The sequence below is a fragment of the Ochotona princeps genome, chromosome 8 (assembly GCF_030435755.1).
Source record: "Ochotona princeps isolate mOchPri1 chromosome 8, mOchPri1.hap1, whole genome shotgun sequence".
NCBI lineage: Eukaryota > Metazoa > Chordata > Mammalia > Lagomorpha > Ochotonidae > Ochotona > Ochotona princeps.
The window spans coordinates 74,072,330-74,095,178 of NC_080839.1; the positions used below are offsets into that span (position 1 = coordinate 74,072,330).

The 22,849-nt window shown below is 39.8% G+C and overlaps 1 protein-coding gene across 1 annotated transcript; it reads right to left on the bottom strand.

Moving 5' to 3' along the window:
• Positions 1–3,221: 3,221 nt before the first annotated feature.
• LOC131480903 (thyroid receptor-interacting protein 11-like) lies at positions 3,222–7,838 on the bottom strand. The gene has a single exon (XM_058667373.1). The coding sequence runs from the start codon at positions 7,836–7,838 to the stop codon at positions 3,222–3,224; it is 4,617 nt and encodes a 1,538-aa protein (XP_058523356.1).
• Between the last annotated feature and the right edge of the window lie 15,011 nt (positions 7,839–22,849).

Sequence of the window (22,849 nt, forward strand, 5' to 3'; positions counted from 1 at the left end):
TATGAAACCCTATATATATATATGGGGTTTCCAGAACTGAATAAATAGAACCATTTAGTAGTTCAATTCATTTGTAGCCTTACTACCCTGAAACATTGGACCACTTAATTTGTTGACTCAGAATAGATTTCATGAGGTTCATATGTACAGTTGTAACATTATAATGATACTTCCTTCTCTCCTTCCTTTACACTTTCTTCTTTCTTTTTAAAATTTTATGATCACATTTTCAACTTACATTATTGTATGCTCAGTGCTCCACTAAATAGAGTTCAGCAAGCAAAAAGAAAAACTTAATAAAATAACTATTACTAAGCAGGGAAATAGATGAGGATTATAAATAATGACCAAATCTCAAGCTGTCAGTTTCACTTGTATACACTAATTTTTTATAGTTTGTATATTAGCTATTACATCTGAAATAACGCATGTGATATGTGTCTCCTTGAGTCCAATTCTCTTGTGAGTGTATTATCCTGTCAGCGGAGTCTTTTGGCCTCCCATCTGGAAACAGGGACCATTTTACTTTCTCTTTTCACGTTTGCAGTATTTTGGTTTCTCCTTTATTGCCCAATAGCTCTGGTTCAACCTGACAAACCCAGTGGAATAGTGGTGGTGACACGAGGCATCCCTTTTCGGTTCCAGAGCGTGGAGGGATTGCTCCTGGCATTTCTACGCTCCACATGATGCTGTGTGTTGGCCATGCATTGTCTCCATCGTTTTGTGATTGTTTGTTGATTGATTGTTTGCTCCTTCCACACCCAATTTTTAAGGGAGTTTTCTTTTTTTATCAGGAAGGGATGTCAATTCTATATTCTTTCCCTTCAACTCTTGAAATAATCATAGCTTTGTACTATTTCTAAATATGAAATAGAGAACATTCATTGATTTCTCTATGGTAAAGTCATTGCTTTCCCTGCAAGGATAACACCCAGTTGGCCCAAGAGGGGCACCTTCGTAAGGAGCATATAGAACTCAGAGAGTGACACTCTATCCCTACCCCACAAAGCTTTCTCTTCTGAATCTTCAACTTCCAATACTGTGACAGCCAGAGGATTCAGTCTAAATCTGGCTCCTGCCCGAGGCTGGTGGTCTGCGGCCCCACGTTCTCTCGCGGTGCGACGTCCCCCGCAGTGCACCGTGCTGCGGGGCTGGAACATCCACGAGGCTCGGTGTGTCACCTCCGCGGTGATCCATGGCGCCTTCCACCCGGTGGGTTTCAAAGCATATCACCCCATGTGAGCCAAGGGGCAGCTCAACAGTTCTGACCCAGGATCTGCATGCCAGCTTCCCCACAAGGCTATGCAGGGATGGCTGACAGAGGTTTTAGCCAGTGTCAGTACATGAGAAATATCCCGTTAGCCATGGCAAAGTGTACAGCCAGCCACACTGAGTCGCTCACAGCCGGGCTGTTTACACAGTTAAGTCTTATTTTCACCCTTCCTTGCTTACAAAATGTGGGGCGGTGATGGGTCATCCTCAGGAAGCCCCTGATGAGGAGGGACCCTCCTGGGTCCTCCCCCTGCCTTGGTAGCAGCATCTCAGGCAGAGGCAGGAGGCAGCTCCATGGGCTTCCAGTGCCACTGCTCCCTGCAGGTGCACGGGTGTGGCTGCACAGCCCAATGCTGGGCTGAAAGCTCTGCCTGGCTGTGTGAGGAGACATGTGGCTTTGGACAGACACCAGAGTCATCCACATGAAGTGGTGCAGCCACACCAGGGGAACGTGCTGGGTGAAACCTGCTGACAACACTCGGTGGCTGTCAGGGGCTCAGGGGGACCAAGGTGAGGACTTGTGCTGATCACAAGAGCCAGCACAGGGAGGCTGCAATGGGCACATTCGCTGCTGGAGCCGGGTGTTAGTCTTTTTAAATGCACAGAACCAAGTGTACGCTCCCTCTCGGGCACTAGAGCCTCCCGGGACACCCAACCTGTAAGCCTATTACACACAGTGCCTCCGCTCTGTGTCCACACTGTGCCAGAAGCCACCGCTGCTCTTAATGTCTCTCTGACCTGCAACAGGTCATCACATTTCTCTTGCTTCAACAAGCTTCAGAGGAAGGAAATAAAAAGCTGATACACAGCTACCAGCTTTTTCACTTTTTAAAATATTTGTAAATTAACATAAAACGTAAATATTTCTAGCTTAAATTAGGTCTAATCAGGAAAATAAAAGAACAGTTGTTCCTCAGACCACGGCAACTGTTAAAAGCATTGAAAAGGACGGTTTTATTATAGCTGGAGATTGACAGTGGTATCCATATGAACCTCTTGTAAGGCACTCGGTGACACCGGACATCGGACCTTGCTTAGCATTAACAAATCTTTTTTAAACCGCTACGTTGTAAATGTTAAAAATGAAAACCTCTCGCAGGGCACTCGGTGACATCGGATCTCATATAGAATTGACAAACCTTCTAAAACAAAAAAGATCAAAGAACAACAACAACAAAAAAACACAAAACTCCCCCAAAACAAAAAAGAAAAAAGAACAAGCAAAAAAGAAAAAACTACAAAAAAACAAATGAAATAAGAAAAATAAGAAAAAACTAAAAAACAAAAAAGAAAAGGAAAAAACTAAAGAACAGATAAAACTAAAAAAGAAAAAATAAGAAAAAACTAAAAAACAAAACACAGAAGGAAATAGCTAAAGAACAGATAAAACGAAAACAAAACTAAGAAAAAATTAAAAAACACAAAAAAGAACTAAAAAGCAAACAAAAATGAAAAACCTAAACAAAAACAGAATAAGAAATAAACTTAACAAAAAGAAAGAAAAACTAAAAAACAAAAACTAAACCAAAAAAAAACAAAAAATCTCAGAAATCTAAAAAGAACAAAAAAGAAAAATTAAAAAGCAAACAAAAAACTAAAATTAAGAAAAAAAGCCTAAAAAGCAAAAAGAACAGTAAAGAAGAAAACTACAAAACAAAAAGAAAATAAAACAAATGAGAAAAAGAACCTAAAAAATGAACAAAAAAAGAAAAAAAAACCAAAAATGAATAAGAAAAAAAAAAACAAAAAGAACAAAAAAGAAAAAAGAAAAAAACTAAAACAAAAAGGAAAAATAACCCCAAAACAAAGAATGAGATAAGAAAAAAAGGACGAACAAAAGAGAAAAACAAAACCGAAAAAGAACAGAGAAACAAAACAAAAAAAAAAAAAAACAAAAAAGCAAGTTCTTCTAAGCTTTTCCTCTCCCTGTTTGCAGAGATCTACTTCTTTCAAAGATCTTGTGTCACAACTCCAGTGCTGTTGTGCGCTGGCACTGACGGTGGTGCCAATGTAACCACTGGTGGCAGTAAGTCCGTGTGGGGCTCCAGCAGAAGGCTTCCGGGTCTGCCCAGGTCAAGTCCAGAATCCAGAGGTTTCGTCTCACTGGCCGGAAGCTTGGACGGTGGAATGGATGATGGGAGTGATTCCGTTTGCAAGTAACTGACAAAAAGTTCCACAAATGACCTGTTGAGCCTGGCCTGCTGCTTTGGTCTTGGAGGGGTGTTGGGGTCAGTTTGGGCTCCCCCTCCAAGCCACCCACTCACCCATCGAGCAACACAGCCTTGCTGTTTCAACTGATCCTTCTTCTGCATTGACTTAACTGTATTTAAAAGTTCATTTAACTCCTCGGCCTTGCCCTGTGCTTTTTCCTTCAACAGTTGCTCAAAAGCAACAGCTTTGTCCTTCAGTGAATGACACTCGGCCTCTTTTTCTTGCAACATCATGGAGATCTTCATGTTCGTCTCTTGTAATGCTTGATGTGCATGCTCCTTCTCCCTAGTCTCTTCCACTATTTTGTCATTTTCATCCTTTAGTTTTGAAATGTCCATTTCTAAAATTAGTATTCTCTCCTTTAGGTTTGTTACTGCCTGTCTTAAAATTTCATTTTCACTCACTGTGTTGGCCAAATTCTCATTTGAGGAAAGCAGCCGATGACTTCGGTCCTCGAGGAGGAGGTCTTTCTCCTTGAGGAGGTTTTGCAGGACATCGTACGTTTGCTTCAGCTGCCTGAGCTCCGAATCGTGCTGCTCGTGCTGTTTCCTTCCCAGCTCTGCGGCGGCAGCGATGGAGTCAAACAGGTGTTGGTTATTCTCCAGCAGTCTTCTGATGGTATTTTCTCTTTCTTTCAGGGATCTCCTTAGTTCTTCTACCTCTTGCTGAAGCGATGGGGAAGTCTCCCTGGTTCTATCAGATTCATAGGCTCCAAGAGGCCCTGCTGCCTCACAAGGAGACAATGACCCAGTGAGCGGTGGGGGTGAAATGCTATCAAGTTTTCCTATAGAGAGGCCTTTGGCATTGCCTTGCTGCCCCAAATAGTGCTGCATTTGTGTCAACTCGCGCCTCAAATTTTTCAGTTTGTTTTCATTTTGTTCATAATTCTGTATCAGGTCATCGTAGTTGCCTTGTAATTTCACGCTACTCTTGCTGCTTTCCAACATTTGCTCTTGGAGCTGAAGCAGCTCTTGGTGGAGATGGGCTGACTCATGGTGCATATTCCGGACCATAGTTGTGACTTGCTCTTTCCACTCTAACATTTTGCTTACCTTTTGTATTAACTGGTCACGTTCCTGTAACAGCTTTTCAAACTGATCACTGTTAACACCCCCGGCCTCATTACCGGTGCCAGAGGTTTGCAGGACCGTCAATAAGGTCTCGCATTTTTGCCGTAATGCGTCTACCTCAAAGTCCTTTTCTCTTATGATCCATGATAGATTCTGAAGCGTTTCTCTAAACATTTCTTGGCTGGTGTTCTCCAGCTTGGAGGACATTTGTTTATTTTCTTGTTGGAGTTTAACAAGCGCTGCCTCTTTGGCAAACACTATGTCCATCATTTTGTGATATTCCGTTTTGAGATGGCTGTTTTCCCTCGTTTGGGCACTGAGAACAGCTAATACCTGCTCTCTCTCCGTAGCGGAGGCTTGCAGCTGCTGCTGAAGGGCAAGGATGTCCTGGGAGTAGGACGGCGAAGACATTTGAACATGAAGAGCTTGGATTTCCAAATCCTTCTGCTGAAGAAGTTGAGTTAGCTTTCCTACGTCATCCTTTGATAGTTGGTCAATCTGTTTAGTTAAAGATATATTCTTTTCATGTAGAAGCTTAATCTCCAAATCTCGCTCTTGTATTCCTTTTACTAACTCTTCTGTTTCTGCTTTAGATAGTTCATGTTTTTCACTTTCGTTTTCAAGGCTAACATTTTGAACTTTCGCTTCAGGACAGATATCACAGTTTTTGGTGGGGATATGCTGTCCTTCCTCGGACAGCTGGGTTTTGATCTGTTCAATTGTTTTCTGCAGGTTCTGAATTTCCTCATCTTTCTCTGACAACAGCAGCGCATGGCTGGCATTCATTTGCTCATACTGGTGCTTATACTCCTCCATTGCCTTCTTCAGCACCTGCAGAGACTGAAGCAGCTGCCTCTTACCCTGTCTTTGATATTCAATGATCTTTAGATGTTCCTTAATCTCTTCTTCCAGATGTTCCTTGACAATGGTCAGATGGGTCACCTCTGACTCTAGTTTTGCCACGCTGTCAGGGGATCCAGGCCCGGCGCCCTGCACAGCCCTACTCTGCTGCTCCCTGAGCTGCTCGAGCTCCTCCTGGAGATGATTAATTTCTTCTTTAATGCAGCCCAGGCTTCTATCCTTTTCCTCTACCGTCCGTTGTAAAATTTCATTCTTTTCAGAAGTCTCAATACATCTGTCCAATTCTGCCTGCAGCTCTGAACTTTTTTCGTGAAGATTTTCAATGCAGTTTTCCTTCTCATTTATAACTTGTGTCAGCTGCTCCTGCCTTTCTAAACTAGACGACAAAAGCTCCTCGGTATGTTTATGACGGGTGTCTAGTTTCTCAATGCTCTTTTGCAGAGCCGCTATTTCCAAGTCCTTCTCCTGATTGAGTTTCAGTAAACGTTCCTGTTCCAGCTTAAGGGCAGAGGAATCCAACGCGTGTGCGCTGGACAGCTCCTCGAGGCTCTGCCTGTGCCTGCCGGCCTCCTCCAACAGCCTCTGCTCAGAGCCATGTAACTGAGCTTCTAGCTGCTCCTTTTCCCTTGTCAGGGTCTCCACAATCATGTCTTTTTCTAAAGAAACCCGATTGTTTACAGTAACAGACTCTTCTAAGTTATGTTTCACCTGTTCACATGCCAAAATCAACTTCTCATTTTCTATTCTGAGATCAAAGGCAATTTTCTGTAAATTTTCATCACGCTTTTCGGCTTCTGAAAGCTGCTGCTTTAAGTTTCTTACTTCAATTTCCTTTTCTTTAAGTAAATTTTTACAATTATTACTAAGGTCTTGACTAATAATTAATTCTTTTCTAATTCTACTATGCTCCTCCTCATTTTGCTGAAGGTTCATTTTAAGGTGCAGATTCTCTTTCTGGATGCCTTCATTGTTTTTCTGTGCCTTATTTAGCTGATCAACTAAATCTTGTACTTTATCTTCAAGCTCCTCCTTGGTTGAATGCAAAGCACACAGCTCAAATTCATTCTGATTTAAATTTTTTCTCTCCTCCTCCAATTCTTCAGAAATGTTTGCTTTGTCCCTCTCAAGCTGATGAACTCGCTTTTTTTCATGATCTAGATCTTCTTTTAGTTTACTGATGATAACATCGCCTTCGTTTCGTTGGTTTAATAGCTGATCTTTCATTAAAATTACATGTTGATTCAGCGTTTTGGTTTCATTTTCACTATCAGCTAGTGCCTGCTGGAGCCTGAGCACTTCCTCCGCCACCGCAATGGTTTCTTCGCCCGCCGCAGGCTCCACGGGCTTCTCAGCACAACATGCCAGCCTCTCACATTCCACTCGTAACGTCTCACATTCAAGCAAGATTTGTCCCTTTTCCACATTCAGCTGTTCGTATTCTCTCCGCAAACTATCGTTGTCATGCTCGGCAGAAGTTAATCTTTGAGTCATGTCTTTTATTTTACCCTCCAGTTCGTTGATTTTTTGGGAGGATTCAGTTTTTTCTGTTTGCAATACTTCGATGGACTTTTGCATCTCGGAGACTTTAGCGTGGTAGTCTCCTGAAAAACCTTGCTCCAATAGTTGTTGAAGCTCCTCAACCCGTGCCTCATGAGCACGCACTTCCTCTCGGTGTTGACAAGTCAGCTCAGCCAGTTGCAGATGATGTGCATCTTGCAATTCTGCTATTTCATGTTGGCAGTTATCAAGTTCCTGTTTTTGATTTTGTTTAAGATCTTTGATTATTTTCTGCAGCTTGCTGACTTCGTTTTGATCAGAACGATGTGGTCTTTCCTCCTTAGAAACCTCGGCTGTGTTTTTCCAGTGGCCAACCTCAGACTCGAGCCCCGAGCCTTCACTAGGCAGCCAGTAAATTTCTTCTTCTGCGGAATTCAAGTCAATACTAATCATGTCCTCATCACTAAATGCTGGCCTGGGCTGACCGGCCCCGTAGCCTAGTGCACATGATGAGGTGCAGATGGCGACAATGCTGCCACGTGCTGAGTGGAACGCCTTCAGCTTTACCAGCTCCTTCTGCAGCTCTGCTTGTCTGACTTTAAGGTGGTAAATTTCCCTCTCTTTTTGCTGAAGCTGGCCTGTGTAACTTGTTGACTGCTGTTTCATTTGACGTTCTAACGATTCATGTTTCTCTTCAAGATCACTACATAGGTTTTGGAGCCTCTCATTTTCTGATTTTAAGAGCAAATGAAGGAGTTCAATTTCTCCTCTTCCGGAAGTTGGTAATTCTGCTACTTCCCCTGCTCCTTGCACGAGCATATCCTTTGTAAAATTAGAGATGTGGCCAGTGAGGGACACCAAACCGCCCCCCACTTGTCCCAGAGAATGGCCTAGACCAGAGCTGATGCTCCCCAACCAGGAAGACATCGTTGCTGGTTTCGCAGAAGCCGCTTTTTAACATCAAATCGCCATCATAGGCGTCCCGACCGTCCCGCCGAACCTTCTCCAACCGCGACCTTGGCGGGACTAACCCAGAACTCGGAGCGCAGGAAGTGACAGCACAATGAGGGGCCCGAGGCCTGCCCGAGACACGCCCAGGCCTCGGGATGGCGTCACAGTCAGCTGCTTCCACTCCTTCCCAAGACGTCCCACCGGCCCAGCGGGCACCCGTCCTTCTTCCCTGGCTTTAATGACTGCCCAGTTCCGCAGGACACTCCTGCCAACTCCACGCAGGCTGCCATGACACTGGCTCTCCAAGCGGCGGAGGAGCATAGACGTCCCTGCTGTTCTTGATCCCTTTTTTTATCCCATACTTTTTCAGTTTCTAATGTTGGCACTTATTGCTTTACACTTTCTTGTTAACATTGCTAACATTGTATCCTATGTCTTGATATTTTGCTTTCATTTTCATTCATTTCAAGAAATTCTTAAATCTTCCTGCAGATTTCTGCTGTGACCCATTGTTCTTGCAGGAGCGTCCTGCTGGCTCTCCGTATGCAGACTCTGTTTGGTAGAGTTTCTTCTGCTGTTAATTTCCAGTTTCATTTCATTGTGGTTAGAAAAGGTATGGGAGGGCCCTGCATGGTGGCCTAATGGTTAAAGTCCTTGCCTTGAGCGTGCCAGGATCCCATATGGGGGCCAGTTCTAATCCCACAGCCCCACTTCCCATCCAGCTCCGTGCTTGTGGCCTGGAAAAGCAGTCCAGGACGGCCCAAAGCCTTGGGACCCTGCACCTGCGTCGGAGACCTGGAGGAAGCTACAGGCTCCTGGCTTCGATTGGTGCAGTTCCAGACACTGCAGTCACTTGGGGAGTGAATCATCGCACAAATCTTCCTCTCTGTCTTTCCTTATCTCTATATATCTAACTTTGCAATAAAATAATACAGAATTCTTTTAAAAAAAGATATTTGACAATTTTTCAGCTTTTTGAATTTGTTGAGAATCATTTTATGGTTTAGTAGATGTTCTATTCTGGAGAATATTTCATGCGCTGATACAGAACATGTATACTGTGGCTGTTCTTTGTCCAGAGTGTACATTAGCTCTTTTGTTCCTTCGTTAAGTTTTGTTGTTTTGGTGATTGACCTATCACTGTCGAAAGGGGGGCTTTGAAGTTCTCCCATTACTTCTCTCTTTGGAGACATTAACGTTTATCTTCTGATGCTGGGTATTCTAGCGTCATATGCATATACCTGTCATGTAGTCAAGTGTTCTTATTGAACTGATCTCTTATTGGTTACACCATGATCTTCTTTCTCACTTAGAGCAGATGTCTGAAAGTCTGTTGTGTTTGACATGAATGTGGCTACTCATGATCATTTCTAATTTCCATTGACTTGAATATTTTCCCATCCTTTCAGTCTGTTTGTATATAACCTTTCTTGGTGAAATATGTGTCTTGTAAGCAGCATAGAGAATTTTTTTCTCCAATGAAAAGTAGTCTGTGGCTTTTAATTGGGGCATCTAACCTAATTATGCCCTAAGTTGCTGCTGGAATGTAATGGGTTGGTCCTGCCATTTTCTAAATAAAAATTCCTGGTTTTTGTTTTGTATACTTGTTTTCTGTTTCTACGATGTTTTCTGCTGTCACATTGTCATGCTGCTGATTGTCTTTCTACTGCTTGTGAAGTACACTCAAGTTTTGTTAGGCTGGCTACATGCTGATAAATTCTTTTCATTTTTATATGTTTTAGAAGATGTTTATTTTACCTTTATTTATGAATGAATGAGAGATCATAAAGACCTTTGCATAAAGATCTTTGTTCTGAGTTTTTCCTTTAGGATTTGGATCATATAGCTCCAGTCTCTAGTGTGAAGAATTTTGCTGAAAAATCTGCTGTCATTCTGATGAGGATTCCTTTACAGATGACCTGGTTTTTCTCTCTTGAAGATGTTAGGATATTGTCTATGTTTTCCTTTTGAAAGTGTTACTGTAATGTCTTGCATTAAGGATATTTTCTGATAGTGGCTTTTTGGGGCCCTGTAACCTTCCCACATATGGATGTGCATATCTAACTCCAGATTCAGAACATTTCCTGTCATTAGTTCACTGACTGTGTTTTCCAAGCCATTTGCTTTTCCCTCCATATATATATATATATTCTCATTTGATGCTATCCCATAGATTCTGAATATTATTCCCAGGTTTTTCTATTATTTTTCCTTTCTCTCTCTCTTGTTTGTCTCACTGAGTAGTTTGAAAAGAACTGTCTTCTAGATGGGTATTCTATCCTTTGCCTAAGTTTATTGCTAAGATTTTCCAATGTGTTTTCACTGTGTATGTTCTAGAAGACTAGTGTCTTCAACCCCAAGCCTTTTGTATGTCGGAGTGAATCAGTCAATTCACCATGACAAGCAGAGCACACGATGCCTGCACACTCCACCTCCCAGCATGCACCCTGTGCAGAGCACGGATCCACCTGGTGCCCAGCCTCCTCCAGCATGCAGAGAGCTCTGCGTCTCCAGTCAGGCTGGATAGCTGCACATTATACAATCCATGAAGCACAACAGTGTCAGCTTCATGCTGCTTGCCCTTCCCACAATGACAAAGTGTAAGGGGTCCACTCTCCACCCCTTGAACAACCTCAGCCCAGCTCTGGGTCCCTCCACAGCAGTGGAACATTCCACTGTGCTGCAGCTCAGGACACAGCTCAGCAGCAGCTCCACCTCAGCACATTGAATCCACTGCTTCAACACACCAGCTTTCCAGGCTGGACTCAAAGGCCATGGGCACTGTGGAATATTTCTAAGTCAAAGCCGCTGGTGGCAGGGGTCATGGCAGTCGCCTTCCCCTTGCCTAGAGGTCATAGCATTCCCCAGTTGGTTTCAGTGTAGCTATTCTTTCTCCTCACGATTACACTATTCTACCATTCTGCTCTGTCTATTCCTTATTGAAAATTTCTCCTAAACAGTCTTTGGGAAGATCTACTTTTAAAAAAAGCTCCATTGTAACTTGGATTTAAAAAAAGAGAGAGAGATGTCAAAGATTGGATAGGATGTAAAATTTGGAAATTTTTGAGGGGGTGGTTATTGGGAAGGATGAGATAGGAGAGGGGCAGAACAGGAGAGGGAAGAGAGAAGGGGAGTTGGGGTGACTTATAGATAGAGGAAGTGGCAGAGAAAGAACAGGGCGGGGAGCAGCAGAGAACTCTGCAGAGCTTATACAAGTGGAAGAAAGATTCTTCCCTGGAATCTCAGAGATACAGGCCTGCTGATGTCTTGACATTGTCAAGATTTCCAATCTTGGAAAGTTAAAATCAATATATTTTGCAAAGCCACTCAATTTGTAGTAAATGGCTGGAGTATCTGTTGCAAATGAACAGAAAGCATTATGGAATGGATTTCCTTGGTTTTATCGCACCTGGGGTCTGCTCAGCTTAGTGTGACATATTATGACTACCCTGTTGTTTCATGCACTTCTCCAGCCCTATCGTTGTTCCAATAGCACAATTGCTGTGTCCTCTTTCTATAGTACTACAAATCCCATTGAATTTATTTTTCATGTCATTTTCTCCAGTTATATACTTAGTATATAAGGGAAAGAGAAAATCCAAAGGAATTCAATTTTCTACATTGTTGATATTTGGCAATTAGGGGCACATAAAGGCAGAGAGAAAGCCCAGCAAATTTACAACCATTTTTTTCCCCTTGGGTTTTTAGGTTCTTAATAATCGCCTTTCTTGTTCCCACATTTCAAAGTCTTCTACACAGGATTATTAGATCTAAGAATAGGAGGAAAAGGAAAAGTATAGCTGCTGTGCTTTTACAGAAATAGAAATCACCATCACTGATGGTTTCACTGCTATGCCCATGTTAATTTCTTAAAAGTATTTTGTCTTGCACTTAACTTATCATGTGAGATTTGAATGCTGTTTTTGCTTTCTGCTGTATTTATTGAGCTGCATTACTTATTGTTTTTCTTCTCTTCAGCTTACTTCTCAGCCAATGGAGCTTGGTCTTCCCTCTCAAGAGCGTCCTTTCTGTGAGAGGGTCTAAAAGACACGTACATATGTTTTCATAGTGTCTGTGAACTAAAGTTGTTGAATCATAGCATCAGAGTGACTGTTTCCACCTTGACTGCCCTTGATTCTACCACATTTTTTTTTAAATTATTTATTATTTAACTTCAGTAATTACATTGTATTATGTGACACAGTTTCATAGGTACTTGGGTTCTCCCCACCCCTCCCCAAACCCTCCCACCATGGTGGATTCCTCCACCTTGTTGCATAACCACAGCTCAAGTTCAGTTGAGATTCCCCCATTGCAAGCGTATACCAAACACAGAGTCCAGCATCTTATTGTCCCGTCAAGTTCAACGGCTTCTTAGGTATACCCTCTCTGGTCTGAAGACAGAGCCAGCAGAGTATCATCCCAGTCAATTGAAGTCTCCAACATACTATCAGCAAAAATTTACATCATTATGGAATTAATTGACATAGTAATGAGTAACCAATATGTTAAAAGTAAATGCGAATCCCCAGCCACCTTCTGTGACCACCTCACCTATACTTCAATTTTAGTTTATACACAACATATAACATTCAAAACATAACATGTTATACATAACATCATATCATCTTAAATCAAGGCAAACATGTGGTATTTAACCTTTTGGGATTGGCTCATTTCCCTTAGCATGATGGTTTCCAGTTTGGCCCATTTGGCCACAAAGAACTGCATTTTGTTTTTTTTAATAGCTGAGTAGTATTCCATGGAGTAGATGAACCATAGCTTTCTTATCCAATCCTCTGTTGATGGGCATTTTGGTTGTTTCCATGTTTTTGCAATTACTGATTGTGCTGCTATGAACATAGGCGTGCATGTTGGTTTCTCATAGAACAAGTGTTCTGGATATATTCCTAGGAGTGCTATTGCTGGATCATACGGTATGTTGAATTTGAGTTGTTTGAATATTCTCCATACTGATTTCCATAGAGGCTGTACCAGCCTGCAGCCCCACCAGCAGTGGAGTAGGGTTCCCTTTTCTCCGCAACCTCGCCAACAAGTGTCGTTGGTGCTTTTATTCATGTGGGCCAGTCTTACTGGCGTTAGGTGGTACCTCATTGATGTTTTAATTTGGATTTCCCTTATTGCCAGGGAACTTGAGCATTTTTTCATTTTACACTGGCTCCTGTGGGGTGCTTGCAGGTATCTGACGATTGGATCAAAAGCAACTTAAAATATTTACTTTTAGTTAGGACTTAGTTTAACATTTCAGGATTCACAAACTTCCATGTGTCAACGGCTGGAATTGGCCTAGTGCAGATTCATCAAGATGTTACATCACAAAGTTACAAAACTGGAGAATTGTGCTGCTTTGTCTCTTGAAACAAATGTGTGAGAGAAGGACAATAAGGTTTAAAATCCATAAAACCAGATGGTAGCCAATAACAGCTTTTTTCCAAGTTAAAAGCAGGGGGAAAAATTGTCAAAATTCTTTCTTAATGTTGATGAAATATATGACATTGTCAATAATTAGTTGTGAAACTAAAAGATTTCCAAGCTGTTATGTAATGATGCTAATATTTCATCAATAAATTGATAGGAAAGACTAAATTATCTTTCTCTAGGCGTCTAGAACAATAATGCTGCAATATCATTGCTCAATTGGGATTTAATCAGTGACTTCACGGACCAAATACAGAGGAAATAAACAGCACAGGAGTGTTAGAAGCAATATGATATGACAGTGTTATTTTGTTTCTGGATTTTCAGAGGCGATTATCTTGGAAATGCTATAATTTTAATTCCCCTTTCTTTTTCTAAGTATTCACATTTCTATGTTTCGCTAATTCTGGACCCACCCTGGGTTCATTATGCCACTCAGGCTGCCCTCCTCTCCAGGCAGATGGCAAGAATATGCTCTGTCTTTTCATTGACAGGCTTTTGAACTATAAGCAACTTGCTTTGATCCATCATGCTCCATAAATATAATAGCATTGCAAAGTGCAACCCGATATCACAGATACTAAAAGGAGAAACCTATGAATCAATGAGACACTGTAAACATATTCTTTCAATGGGTTTAGAATGCTCATCCTTAGTGCTTTTTGCCCTCAGTGGAAACTCCTTAGAATATATAGTTAAGCAACACATAACAACAGATTTGTTACTGATGGACTGTAATTCTGGTCCCACCTGAATTTTATGGAGCTGAAAATGACTACCGCAAAATCCCATAGAGGCCTTATGTCATAGTGTAGAGCATCAGTACGTTTTCATGGTGACACTAGTGTAAACAAATGTACAGCACTATCAGTCCTATGAAAGTACAGCACATGTAATTATATGCAAGACGTAATCGTACTATCAAGTACTATCTGCCAGACACAATAGTTGATAGTAACCTACTACTACTAAGTTAAAAATTTATATATTTGCTGCATTATCCTCTTTATCACTGTTTTAGAGTGCACTCTGCCTGTAAAATGTTTGTTTTACAATAGCATGATGTGCTTGTCTTTTATTTTTGATCACATCTAGAGACTATGGTCAGGTATTAACTTTCACTTTGTAGGTATTTTTAAATGCACTCTATGATGCTTGTGTGAGGATGTCATCACTCAGTGATGCATTGCTAAAATGTCTCCCCACTGTCAAATGATGATGAGTGCACTTGGAAACCCATTCTGAAGGAGCAGCAGATTCAAGAGGATCTATGAATACACTGCAGCAAGAAGCCGTGGGTTCGATCTCTGGCTTCTCTAATTAACCTTTGACTCTTTGACCCAGACAAGTTACATAACCTCTTTGCAAATTTTGTCATCATGTTTGTATCAAATGGTACACATCAGCTTATGAGACCTAAATTAAAATGCAGACATGCATATAGATACAGATACAAGCATGTACACATATACAAATCTGTGTGGACATGGAGACACACACATATATTTATTTATTTACATAGATACAGAAAATGTATACATAGATACATGCATATGAATAAAGTCATGTGTAGATAATCTTACTTCCTATGTTGCATCCACTCCAGTGGGAGTGATAACGATCCACATCCTTGGAACCTGCACCTGAATACCCGAGTGTGGCTGAGAACAAACACTCAAGCAAGAGAATTGATTTTCTGTCCTACCTGATCACTAGGTTGAGTGGAAAATTGTCTAGGAACCCTTCCATGGGTTCATAATAACTCTGTTTTTTGTTTGTTTGTTTTTAGTCACAGACCACATTGACTACTTCCAAACTATTTCTTTCTTCAAACCATTCTTTCATCACTCTCCACTGATGATTTAGCTGCATCATTTAAATTAAAAATTGAAGCCATCCAGTGTGAACTGCTTTATCATTTTTGGCATGGGAACCACTTTAATACGTATTGTGTGACAGCTGGTGTTCATATTTCAGATATACATATCCTGTATTTTAAATTTTAGAGCTAAGATGTGACTTTTCCCTTGTAACTTCAATGCCTCTCCTGCGTACCCTTCCATGCCCCTCCTGAGATAAGTTCAGCTTGCATTGTAGCAATGGTCGACACATATAATCCATCCTCACCATTGATACATTTTACTTTATTTTATTTTATTTTATTTTATTTCATTTTGTTTTATTTTAGGCATAGGAATAAATTTGGAAAAGAGAGCAATTTTAAGTAAAGCATCCAGAAAGCAACCATTGAGCAGTATAAAGCCTGGCCTTGGGTAGGATGCAGTGTTTGGCCAGCAGTATCCTCGGAAACTCCTTTCTCCACAGCAGTATCAACTCAGGACCCAGTGGAGTTGTTTCACATCCTGGGGCTGGATATTAGATGGAAAAGCAGATTCAGATAGATTCTGGTTCTGAATATTGGAAGGTGGTTGGGAAGCTACCTTTCCCCCATCTTAGAAGAACTAGTTACTCAAATCCAAGGCAATGTTTTCATTCTTCAGACCAACACATTTATATTAACTTGTATACGTCCTTTTCTACTTTCTGTATTCAGGGGAGATGTTTTCCCACCTTAAATAATCTGACACCTTTATTTTTTCTTGTTATAATTATCTTTCTCTTGTTTAACAAGCTGCTGTTACTGTCTCCTGAAACATTAATCTTAGTTTTTAGACTGAATATTTTCTATTGTCTTAGGAACGTTCTTTAATATTAGCTATCTAAAAGAAAGAAAATATCTTCTCTGTCCCCCACAGTATTACTTCACAGACTGTTTTATGTCTTGGTTCCACATTAGTAACCAATTAAAAAAAAACATCTAAACTCCTGATAACAGTTACCCATGCATTAAGTATCCAGAGTTTAATACTGTACTTTATCATGGTCAGCATGATGGCACAGCAAATTAAACTTCTTAGGACTCTTTTATCCAATATCCGTCTGCTGCACCCTATATAGTTCCAACTGTTTCTGCTTCAGTCTGGGTTCTTCCTGGGATCTCTCAGCTGATTGTTTCAATACTTGTGTCACTGCCAGTCTCGTAAGAGATGGATGTCTAGACTGCTTAGGCTATAAAGGGAGAATGCTTACAAGCCACTTGACAATGCTTCTCTTTCGAAAATGGATATTGCTACTGCCCACTTTATACTCTGTATAACACTTACGGGCAACATACTGGTTCAGTGGCTTAAGCAGCTATCTGTGACACTGAAGTACAACATCACTCATGGATTCTAGTCCCATCTGCTCCATGTCTGATTCAGTTCCCCAGTAATGTCCCTGAGAAGGCAAAAGAAGGTGGCCTAAGTGCTTGGTCACTTGCTACCCACATAGGAGTCTTGATGGAATTTGAAGCTGCTGATTTCAACCCGGCCCAGTCCTGGTGGTGTGGGTCTAAGCCATTTGAGGTCTAAGCCATTAGACAGAAAATCTCTGTCATTTTTCTGCACTCTTTTTAAGCCTGTCTTTCAAATAAGCTACTAAGGTTTTGAACATATACATAAACTGTGTGTAATGCTGAATCATTAAGCCATAACTTCCTAAGGGTGATGATTTATATTTATGATGAAGGATATGTATTTAAAATATTTAGGACAAAAAATATTTAAGACTAGGAACTTTTAAGGGAATCAAGGAATTCCTCTGTGTCTTAGAATTTCTATGTGTAGTTGATAAAATAATTGAGAAGTTGCAAAGAAGTAGAGATGCAGCACCATTGTGATCCAGATTCTTCAGAAGCTTATCTAGATGGGGAACTGGGTAAGAAGCCAGTGTAGACAGAGATGATAGTGAAAAAAGGAAGTGACCCATAGAAGCTTACATTGCATCAAAGTCCACAGACAAGAGAACTGCAATGCTTTGTTTGTCCCTTTGTTGCTGTTAGCTAGAGCTGTATGCAATATGTACTTTATAGTCTTATATTTGCAATTATGAATATTAAATTCATTTTTCCTGTTTTAGTGTCTTTTATTATGATGTGTTGTTAGTGATAAACTATTTAGATTTTGGGATATACAAGTATGACTTTGAATTAGAGAAATGAGTGACTTTTCCTAGGAGTAGTTATTCCATCTAACCCCATCATTTCACTTTCTGTAATACAAATTACTGTTATGACATTCATTGGAATTCATTTACTAATTCGTGAATTTAGTGCTTCCAAGCAATCCAAGTGAAAGCAGCGATGTTATCTTCCCTGTTCATCATTGAATTTTATTACTTAGCACATTGTACTGAATAAATGCTGAATCAAATTTTATTTAGCCAATTTTAACAATATTTGAAAATTGCAATAGTAAACAACACTACTTATACTTTATGTCTTTCTATGGTTTACCTTGTTCTTTCTTTGTAGTAACTTTCAAGGAAGGAAATGCGTCAGAACATCCTGTTCCACTCTTATTCTGCCTTTCATTACTTGTTTTCACTAGACTTCCCAGTCTCTGAACTTTTCCACCAACAGCTACAGTTCACCTGCCAATGCTCAGCTGGATCCCCAGTAAGTTAACTGGTAACTTCCGGTTCCCTCTTTAAGCTTGTTCCCTCCAGGGGTCTGCCTCACTTGTGAGTTCTGCATAGGAAGTCCTGGATCTCTGTCTAAATTCTCCAGTGCATTCATCCCCTAGGTAGAATATTAAAATGCTTTATAACCAAAGGTTTATGTGTGCTTAGGAATTACCCATGGTGCATTTTACATATATTGGTCAAAATAAGGACAGAGTGGTAAATTTGAATTGAAAGGACAAGAATGTGTTTGACCACATTATTCAGCAGATAATTCATCTTCGTGTTGGTTTAGCTATGCAATGAAGAGATAATGTAACATATTTAGTACTGTAAACCTTTGCTTTAGCTTTAGACAAAAAATAGAGGCCTCTTTCTTTTTTTTCACTATTCTGTTATACAACTTAAATCCTCATAAATTTATTCCCACATTTACTATTATCTATAGAAGAGAATCCAAATCATAGTCTGTCATATTAGTGGGTTATGTTTTACTGCTCCCAAGGAGAAAAGATGTAACATGTCAATTTATTAACTGTAAGCTGTTGGATGGCACAACCTGTGTTCTCTATTACCCAAAAGTACTAGGACAAAATTAAGCACGTGAATAAAATAAAGGATAGGCATAAAATAGTTCCACTTCTTAAGAAAAATTAAATATTTATTTAAATGCAATGTTTGGCAAGATAGAGGGCCATACAGAAATTTGACATTTTCCTGTATTTCATTGAGGGTCGGGAGACAGGGAGAGACCTGAGCTTGCCAGCAGTCATGTGGTGGTGGCACAATCAGTTCTCGAATATGAGCCTTCACTGTTCAAATTTGAAAAATTTTGCAGTGTAACTTGCTAGATTCCACATGAAGAGCAGGGTAGGTATAAATGCATGGATTTGCATGCATGGGCATACACAGATGCACTCTCAATTTTAACATTACCTGTGAAAGTTATTTTTCAATTTTTGAAACCAGCATATTTATTGCCAGATAATTTCAAACATTTAATAAAAGAGAATACGATTTTTGCCTCCCTGGTTAACATATGTTAGTATATTAAAACTTATTTTTCTTTTTTCTTGGTTTCTTGATTTATTTTAAAAACAACTAATGTCAGATTATGTTGATTGTTCATAGCCAAATTAGCAGAAACTGCATTATAATTGTCCTTATAAATTTAATTATGCTAAACATATATTTCATTTAGTCATGCCATCATTGCCATAATTGCATTAATCATTCCATATTGTTAGGCTTAGAAAATATTTGATGAGTGCATTTGGGAATTTTCCCCCCATTTTCTGATTTTTAGAGGAATGGCACCACTTGATCAAGACAGCCACAGTTTATCTGATGTTCTGGCTGACTTCTCTAAACTTTATCAGCCACAAGACTATTTTGTTTTAGTAATGAAAGAGCTGCAATGTTGATCCATCTCCAAGCCTTGAAAAATGGTATGCCCCATTTGTCAAGACTTTGTTACGACATGGTTTAACCTCAGAGATAACCCCACTGGACTTCATGCAGACAGCCTGGACATAAAACTTCCATTTCCTTCTCTCTGGAGCCTAGCTTGACAGTCTCAGTATGAGCTGTCTTCTCTGCCTCATCTTTTCTCATGATAACTTCACTAGCAGATTCCAAGGCTATTAAGACCATAAAGAAAACTTTTTTTTAAAAAATTTCTGCCTCAAGTTCTATTCCACTTGACAATAATGTGGGATAAAAAAAAATCAATCTAAATTTAAAGTTTTCCCACCAAAGACTACCCTATTGACTTAGCATGCTTTATTTTTAGTTAATGTATGCATTTCTGTAGTCATAAGTGGAAGGATATCACTGAGAGCTGTCCTTTTATTATCCTATAATCTAAGATCAATTTCACCCAAATAAAAGCCACAGGAGGCAATCACTAGTTTCTGAAATGAGTGCCCTACCTCATGTTGTCATCTGATTCGGGCGGCCGGTAGCTATGAAGCTCGGCGTTCATTCCACATAACACTGTCATGACCCTCACAGGGCTAGAGGACGAACAGCTTTCCTGATTCATGGTGCACATTTGTCAGCCTCTATGATAAATATTTCTCTGATATTTGAACCATCTCTTATTTAAATTTCTAGTATTTAATGAACAAAAGTCATGTTTTATGATTTTTATAGAAAGTTCTGGTCTCAGGGGTATAAAAGAGCTTGGTTTCATTTCTTACTTCTGCATTTTATTCAGGTTCTCTTACATTTTCCTGACTTCCCAGTGTGATTTCAGGGGCATTCGTAAGATCAGTACAATACTGTATTGAGAAAATTTTGATTTTGTGTCCAGTGCAAAGTTTCTCCCTCACCTTTATTTTTTTTTCAGGACTAAGTAGTTTACATTATTATTATTATTATTACTGTTATTATTTTGTATTATTTTAGATGTAGGTATAGAGATTCCTCCCTCTTTAACCATGTCCCTCTTCCACCATTTTCCCTCATACTATCACAGTAATATAATCCTTGAGTACCTATTACAAGTTTAATTATCTGGTAATGAAGTATGCCATGGTACTGCAGGTATAGGCAAAGCAGAAAATCTAGCATCAAATCTGAAGGTGTGTTTAACGGCTTCATTGGGAGTCCTCCTTCAGTCTAAACTAGAGACTCATTTTGCAACTTTTGGACTTCCTGGTCCCCTCGTCTCTCTTCCACGCAGAGGAGTAGGCTGTGATCAGTGTTTGCAATTAGAAGCCATTATAAAATCAAAGGAAGCATAAGAAACGGAGCAGGGAAGGGGAAAGCAAGGGAAGGAGAAATTGTTGGGTGGAAAGTATTAAAATGTCCTTAAAACCATATATGAAATGAGTGAAATGTGTTCTTTTTATATAAATAAAAAATGTTAAGACTAGTAAGCATTCAAGGTTCAATATCCTCAAAAGTACAATGTTATGCAGATTAAAAATGAAGAAGGGGGTGCTAGCGTGGCGACTCAAGAGGCTAATCCTCTGCTTGTAGTGCTGGCATAGCATACGGGCACCAGATGTACTTCCAGAAGCTCCACTTTCAATCCAGTTCTTGCTTACGACCTGGGAAAGCATCAGAGGATGTCGCACCATGTGGGAGACCCAGAAGAAGCTCCTGGCTCCCAGCTTTGAATTGGCTCAGCTCTGGTCGTTGGTCCCCTTGAAGATGGGTATGCAAGTGTGATAGGCTGTGGAGAACTTGATAGACAAGTTCTACGTGTTTTTTCTTATTTTGACACTTGTTTTCCACACTCACTTGACACATAGCTTCAAAAGGAAGACCTATTGCTAGAAAGAATGAGACCTGAACTTCTTAAAGGAGATGAGGACAGTGGGGCACATGAAACACTTCTTCAGAAATTCCACGGTAGTTTGACTTTCTGGACCCTCCTGGTTGGTGATCTCCCTGCTGAGGACCTAAATGCCTGTGACTTAGGGGACAGAGTAAAGGGACGCTATTCCGGGATACGCCTGAGGAAATCTGTACCTTTCATCGGGAATATCTAGTGCAGCTAAGGTAAACAGATAACCATGGATTATTTGCCAAACTTGCTCCTCCTAAATGTGTGTATAATTGATCCGTGATGGCATGCAAGATGCGAGGCTTCTTTCAATACTACATGTATCATGTCGTGCTGAAATTAGATTGGATTTTGGGTTTAACCAAAGTCATTAGGTAAATTACTGCTAATTTTGGCATTAATACGCATTTCATATGGGAAGTGAGTGAGCTGAAGTATAATCTTTGGGACCTGGCTGTTTTCTTTTGTATACATTTTAACTATCCAGGACATTTTTTTCTATTCCCTCTGAGTTAAGTGTTGGCCTGCCTTTTATAATTAATCATACTGTCTTTGGTTTATTTTTTCTGCCAATATTCTCCTATGTCAACTGGCATTGGATATTAAGTACAGGTCCCATTATCATAATGATTTACATTTCCATTTCATAAATAGTTTACTGGGTTCTGTCCTAGTTTCTAGCACATTGGTGAATTATGGTAGATATCTATCTAGTGAATTTGTGAACAAATGATCTCATGAATTGTAATCTCAGGTTTCCAAAGCAACACGTTGTCCCTTCATGAACTTCTTCAGGATTGTCATAAGGGAAGAAGAGGAAGGCAGAAAGGCCAAGAGATGTGATTTTTATCATTATTGTTTAGTCAACCTAATTAATTAAATGCACTAAATCCTTGGAGAATATATACTTGAAGAGAGAATCTATACTATTATTTATTAACATACCATCAGTTTGTCAAAATACAGATAAGCCTCTGTAAGAGTGAATATCTAATCTGGACCCTATATTGTTATTTTGGTAATTATCCTATTACCAAACCTATTGGCCAAGGGAGAAAAAGCTTATAGAATGTTGCCTTCATAAGTGATATTTCCATCTGTAAGAACTTCATTATCTAGTCCATGGACTTGAGGCATGTCAGATTTAAGTTTTATTTGAAATTAAGATTAGGCAACTACTCAAAATGCATTTTATATTTAGATTATGCTAATTGAAGCTCTCACTCTTTGAGAGTACCAAGAATAATAGGATCTCTATATTAATGCTGAAATACCAACCCATAGACTTTAGGAAATTTTAATACATCATGCATGTCAGTGTGGACAATTTAAAATATTATTAACAGATGGACTATATTCTACACTGTGGAAACAGAATTTCAATTATGAAAATCTTTGAGCTTGGGAAAATACATGTTTTTTTTTAAGTTCATAAAGACAAATCTGCTTTCTGAAATCAGAATCTGTCTTTCAAATTTATGGAAAGTAGAAGAATTAGTTCTTAAATCTGGTGACTGTTTTAGAGAATTTCTAAAATATGATCTTGACTTCAGGAATCTTTACTGCTAATTAAATTTCAAGGAAACTGAATATGCATGAAAAGATTACTCCTTTAAACTTTGGGAAATATCAAAACTAATCTATCAAATAGGGGCATATCTGGGATCAAAATACCTTCTCCAATATTGCGGAACAATCCGAGAGAAGTGATAAAAAGTTAATAAAAAGAAAAGACCGTTACAGGGTTCAC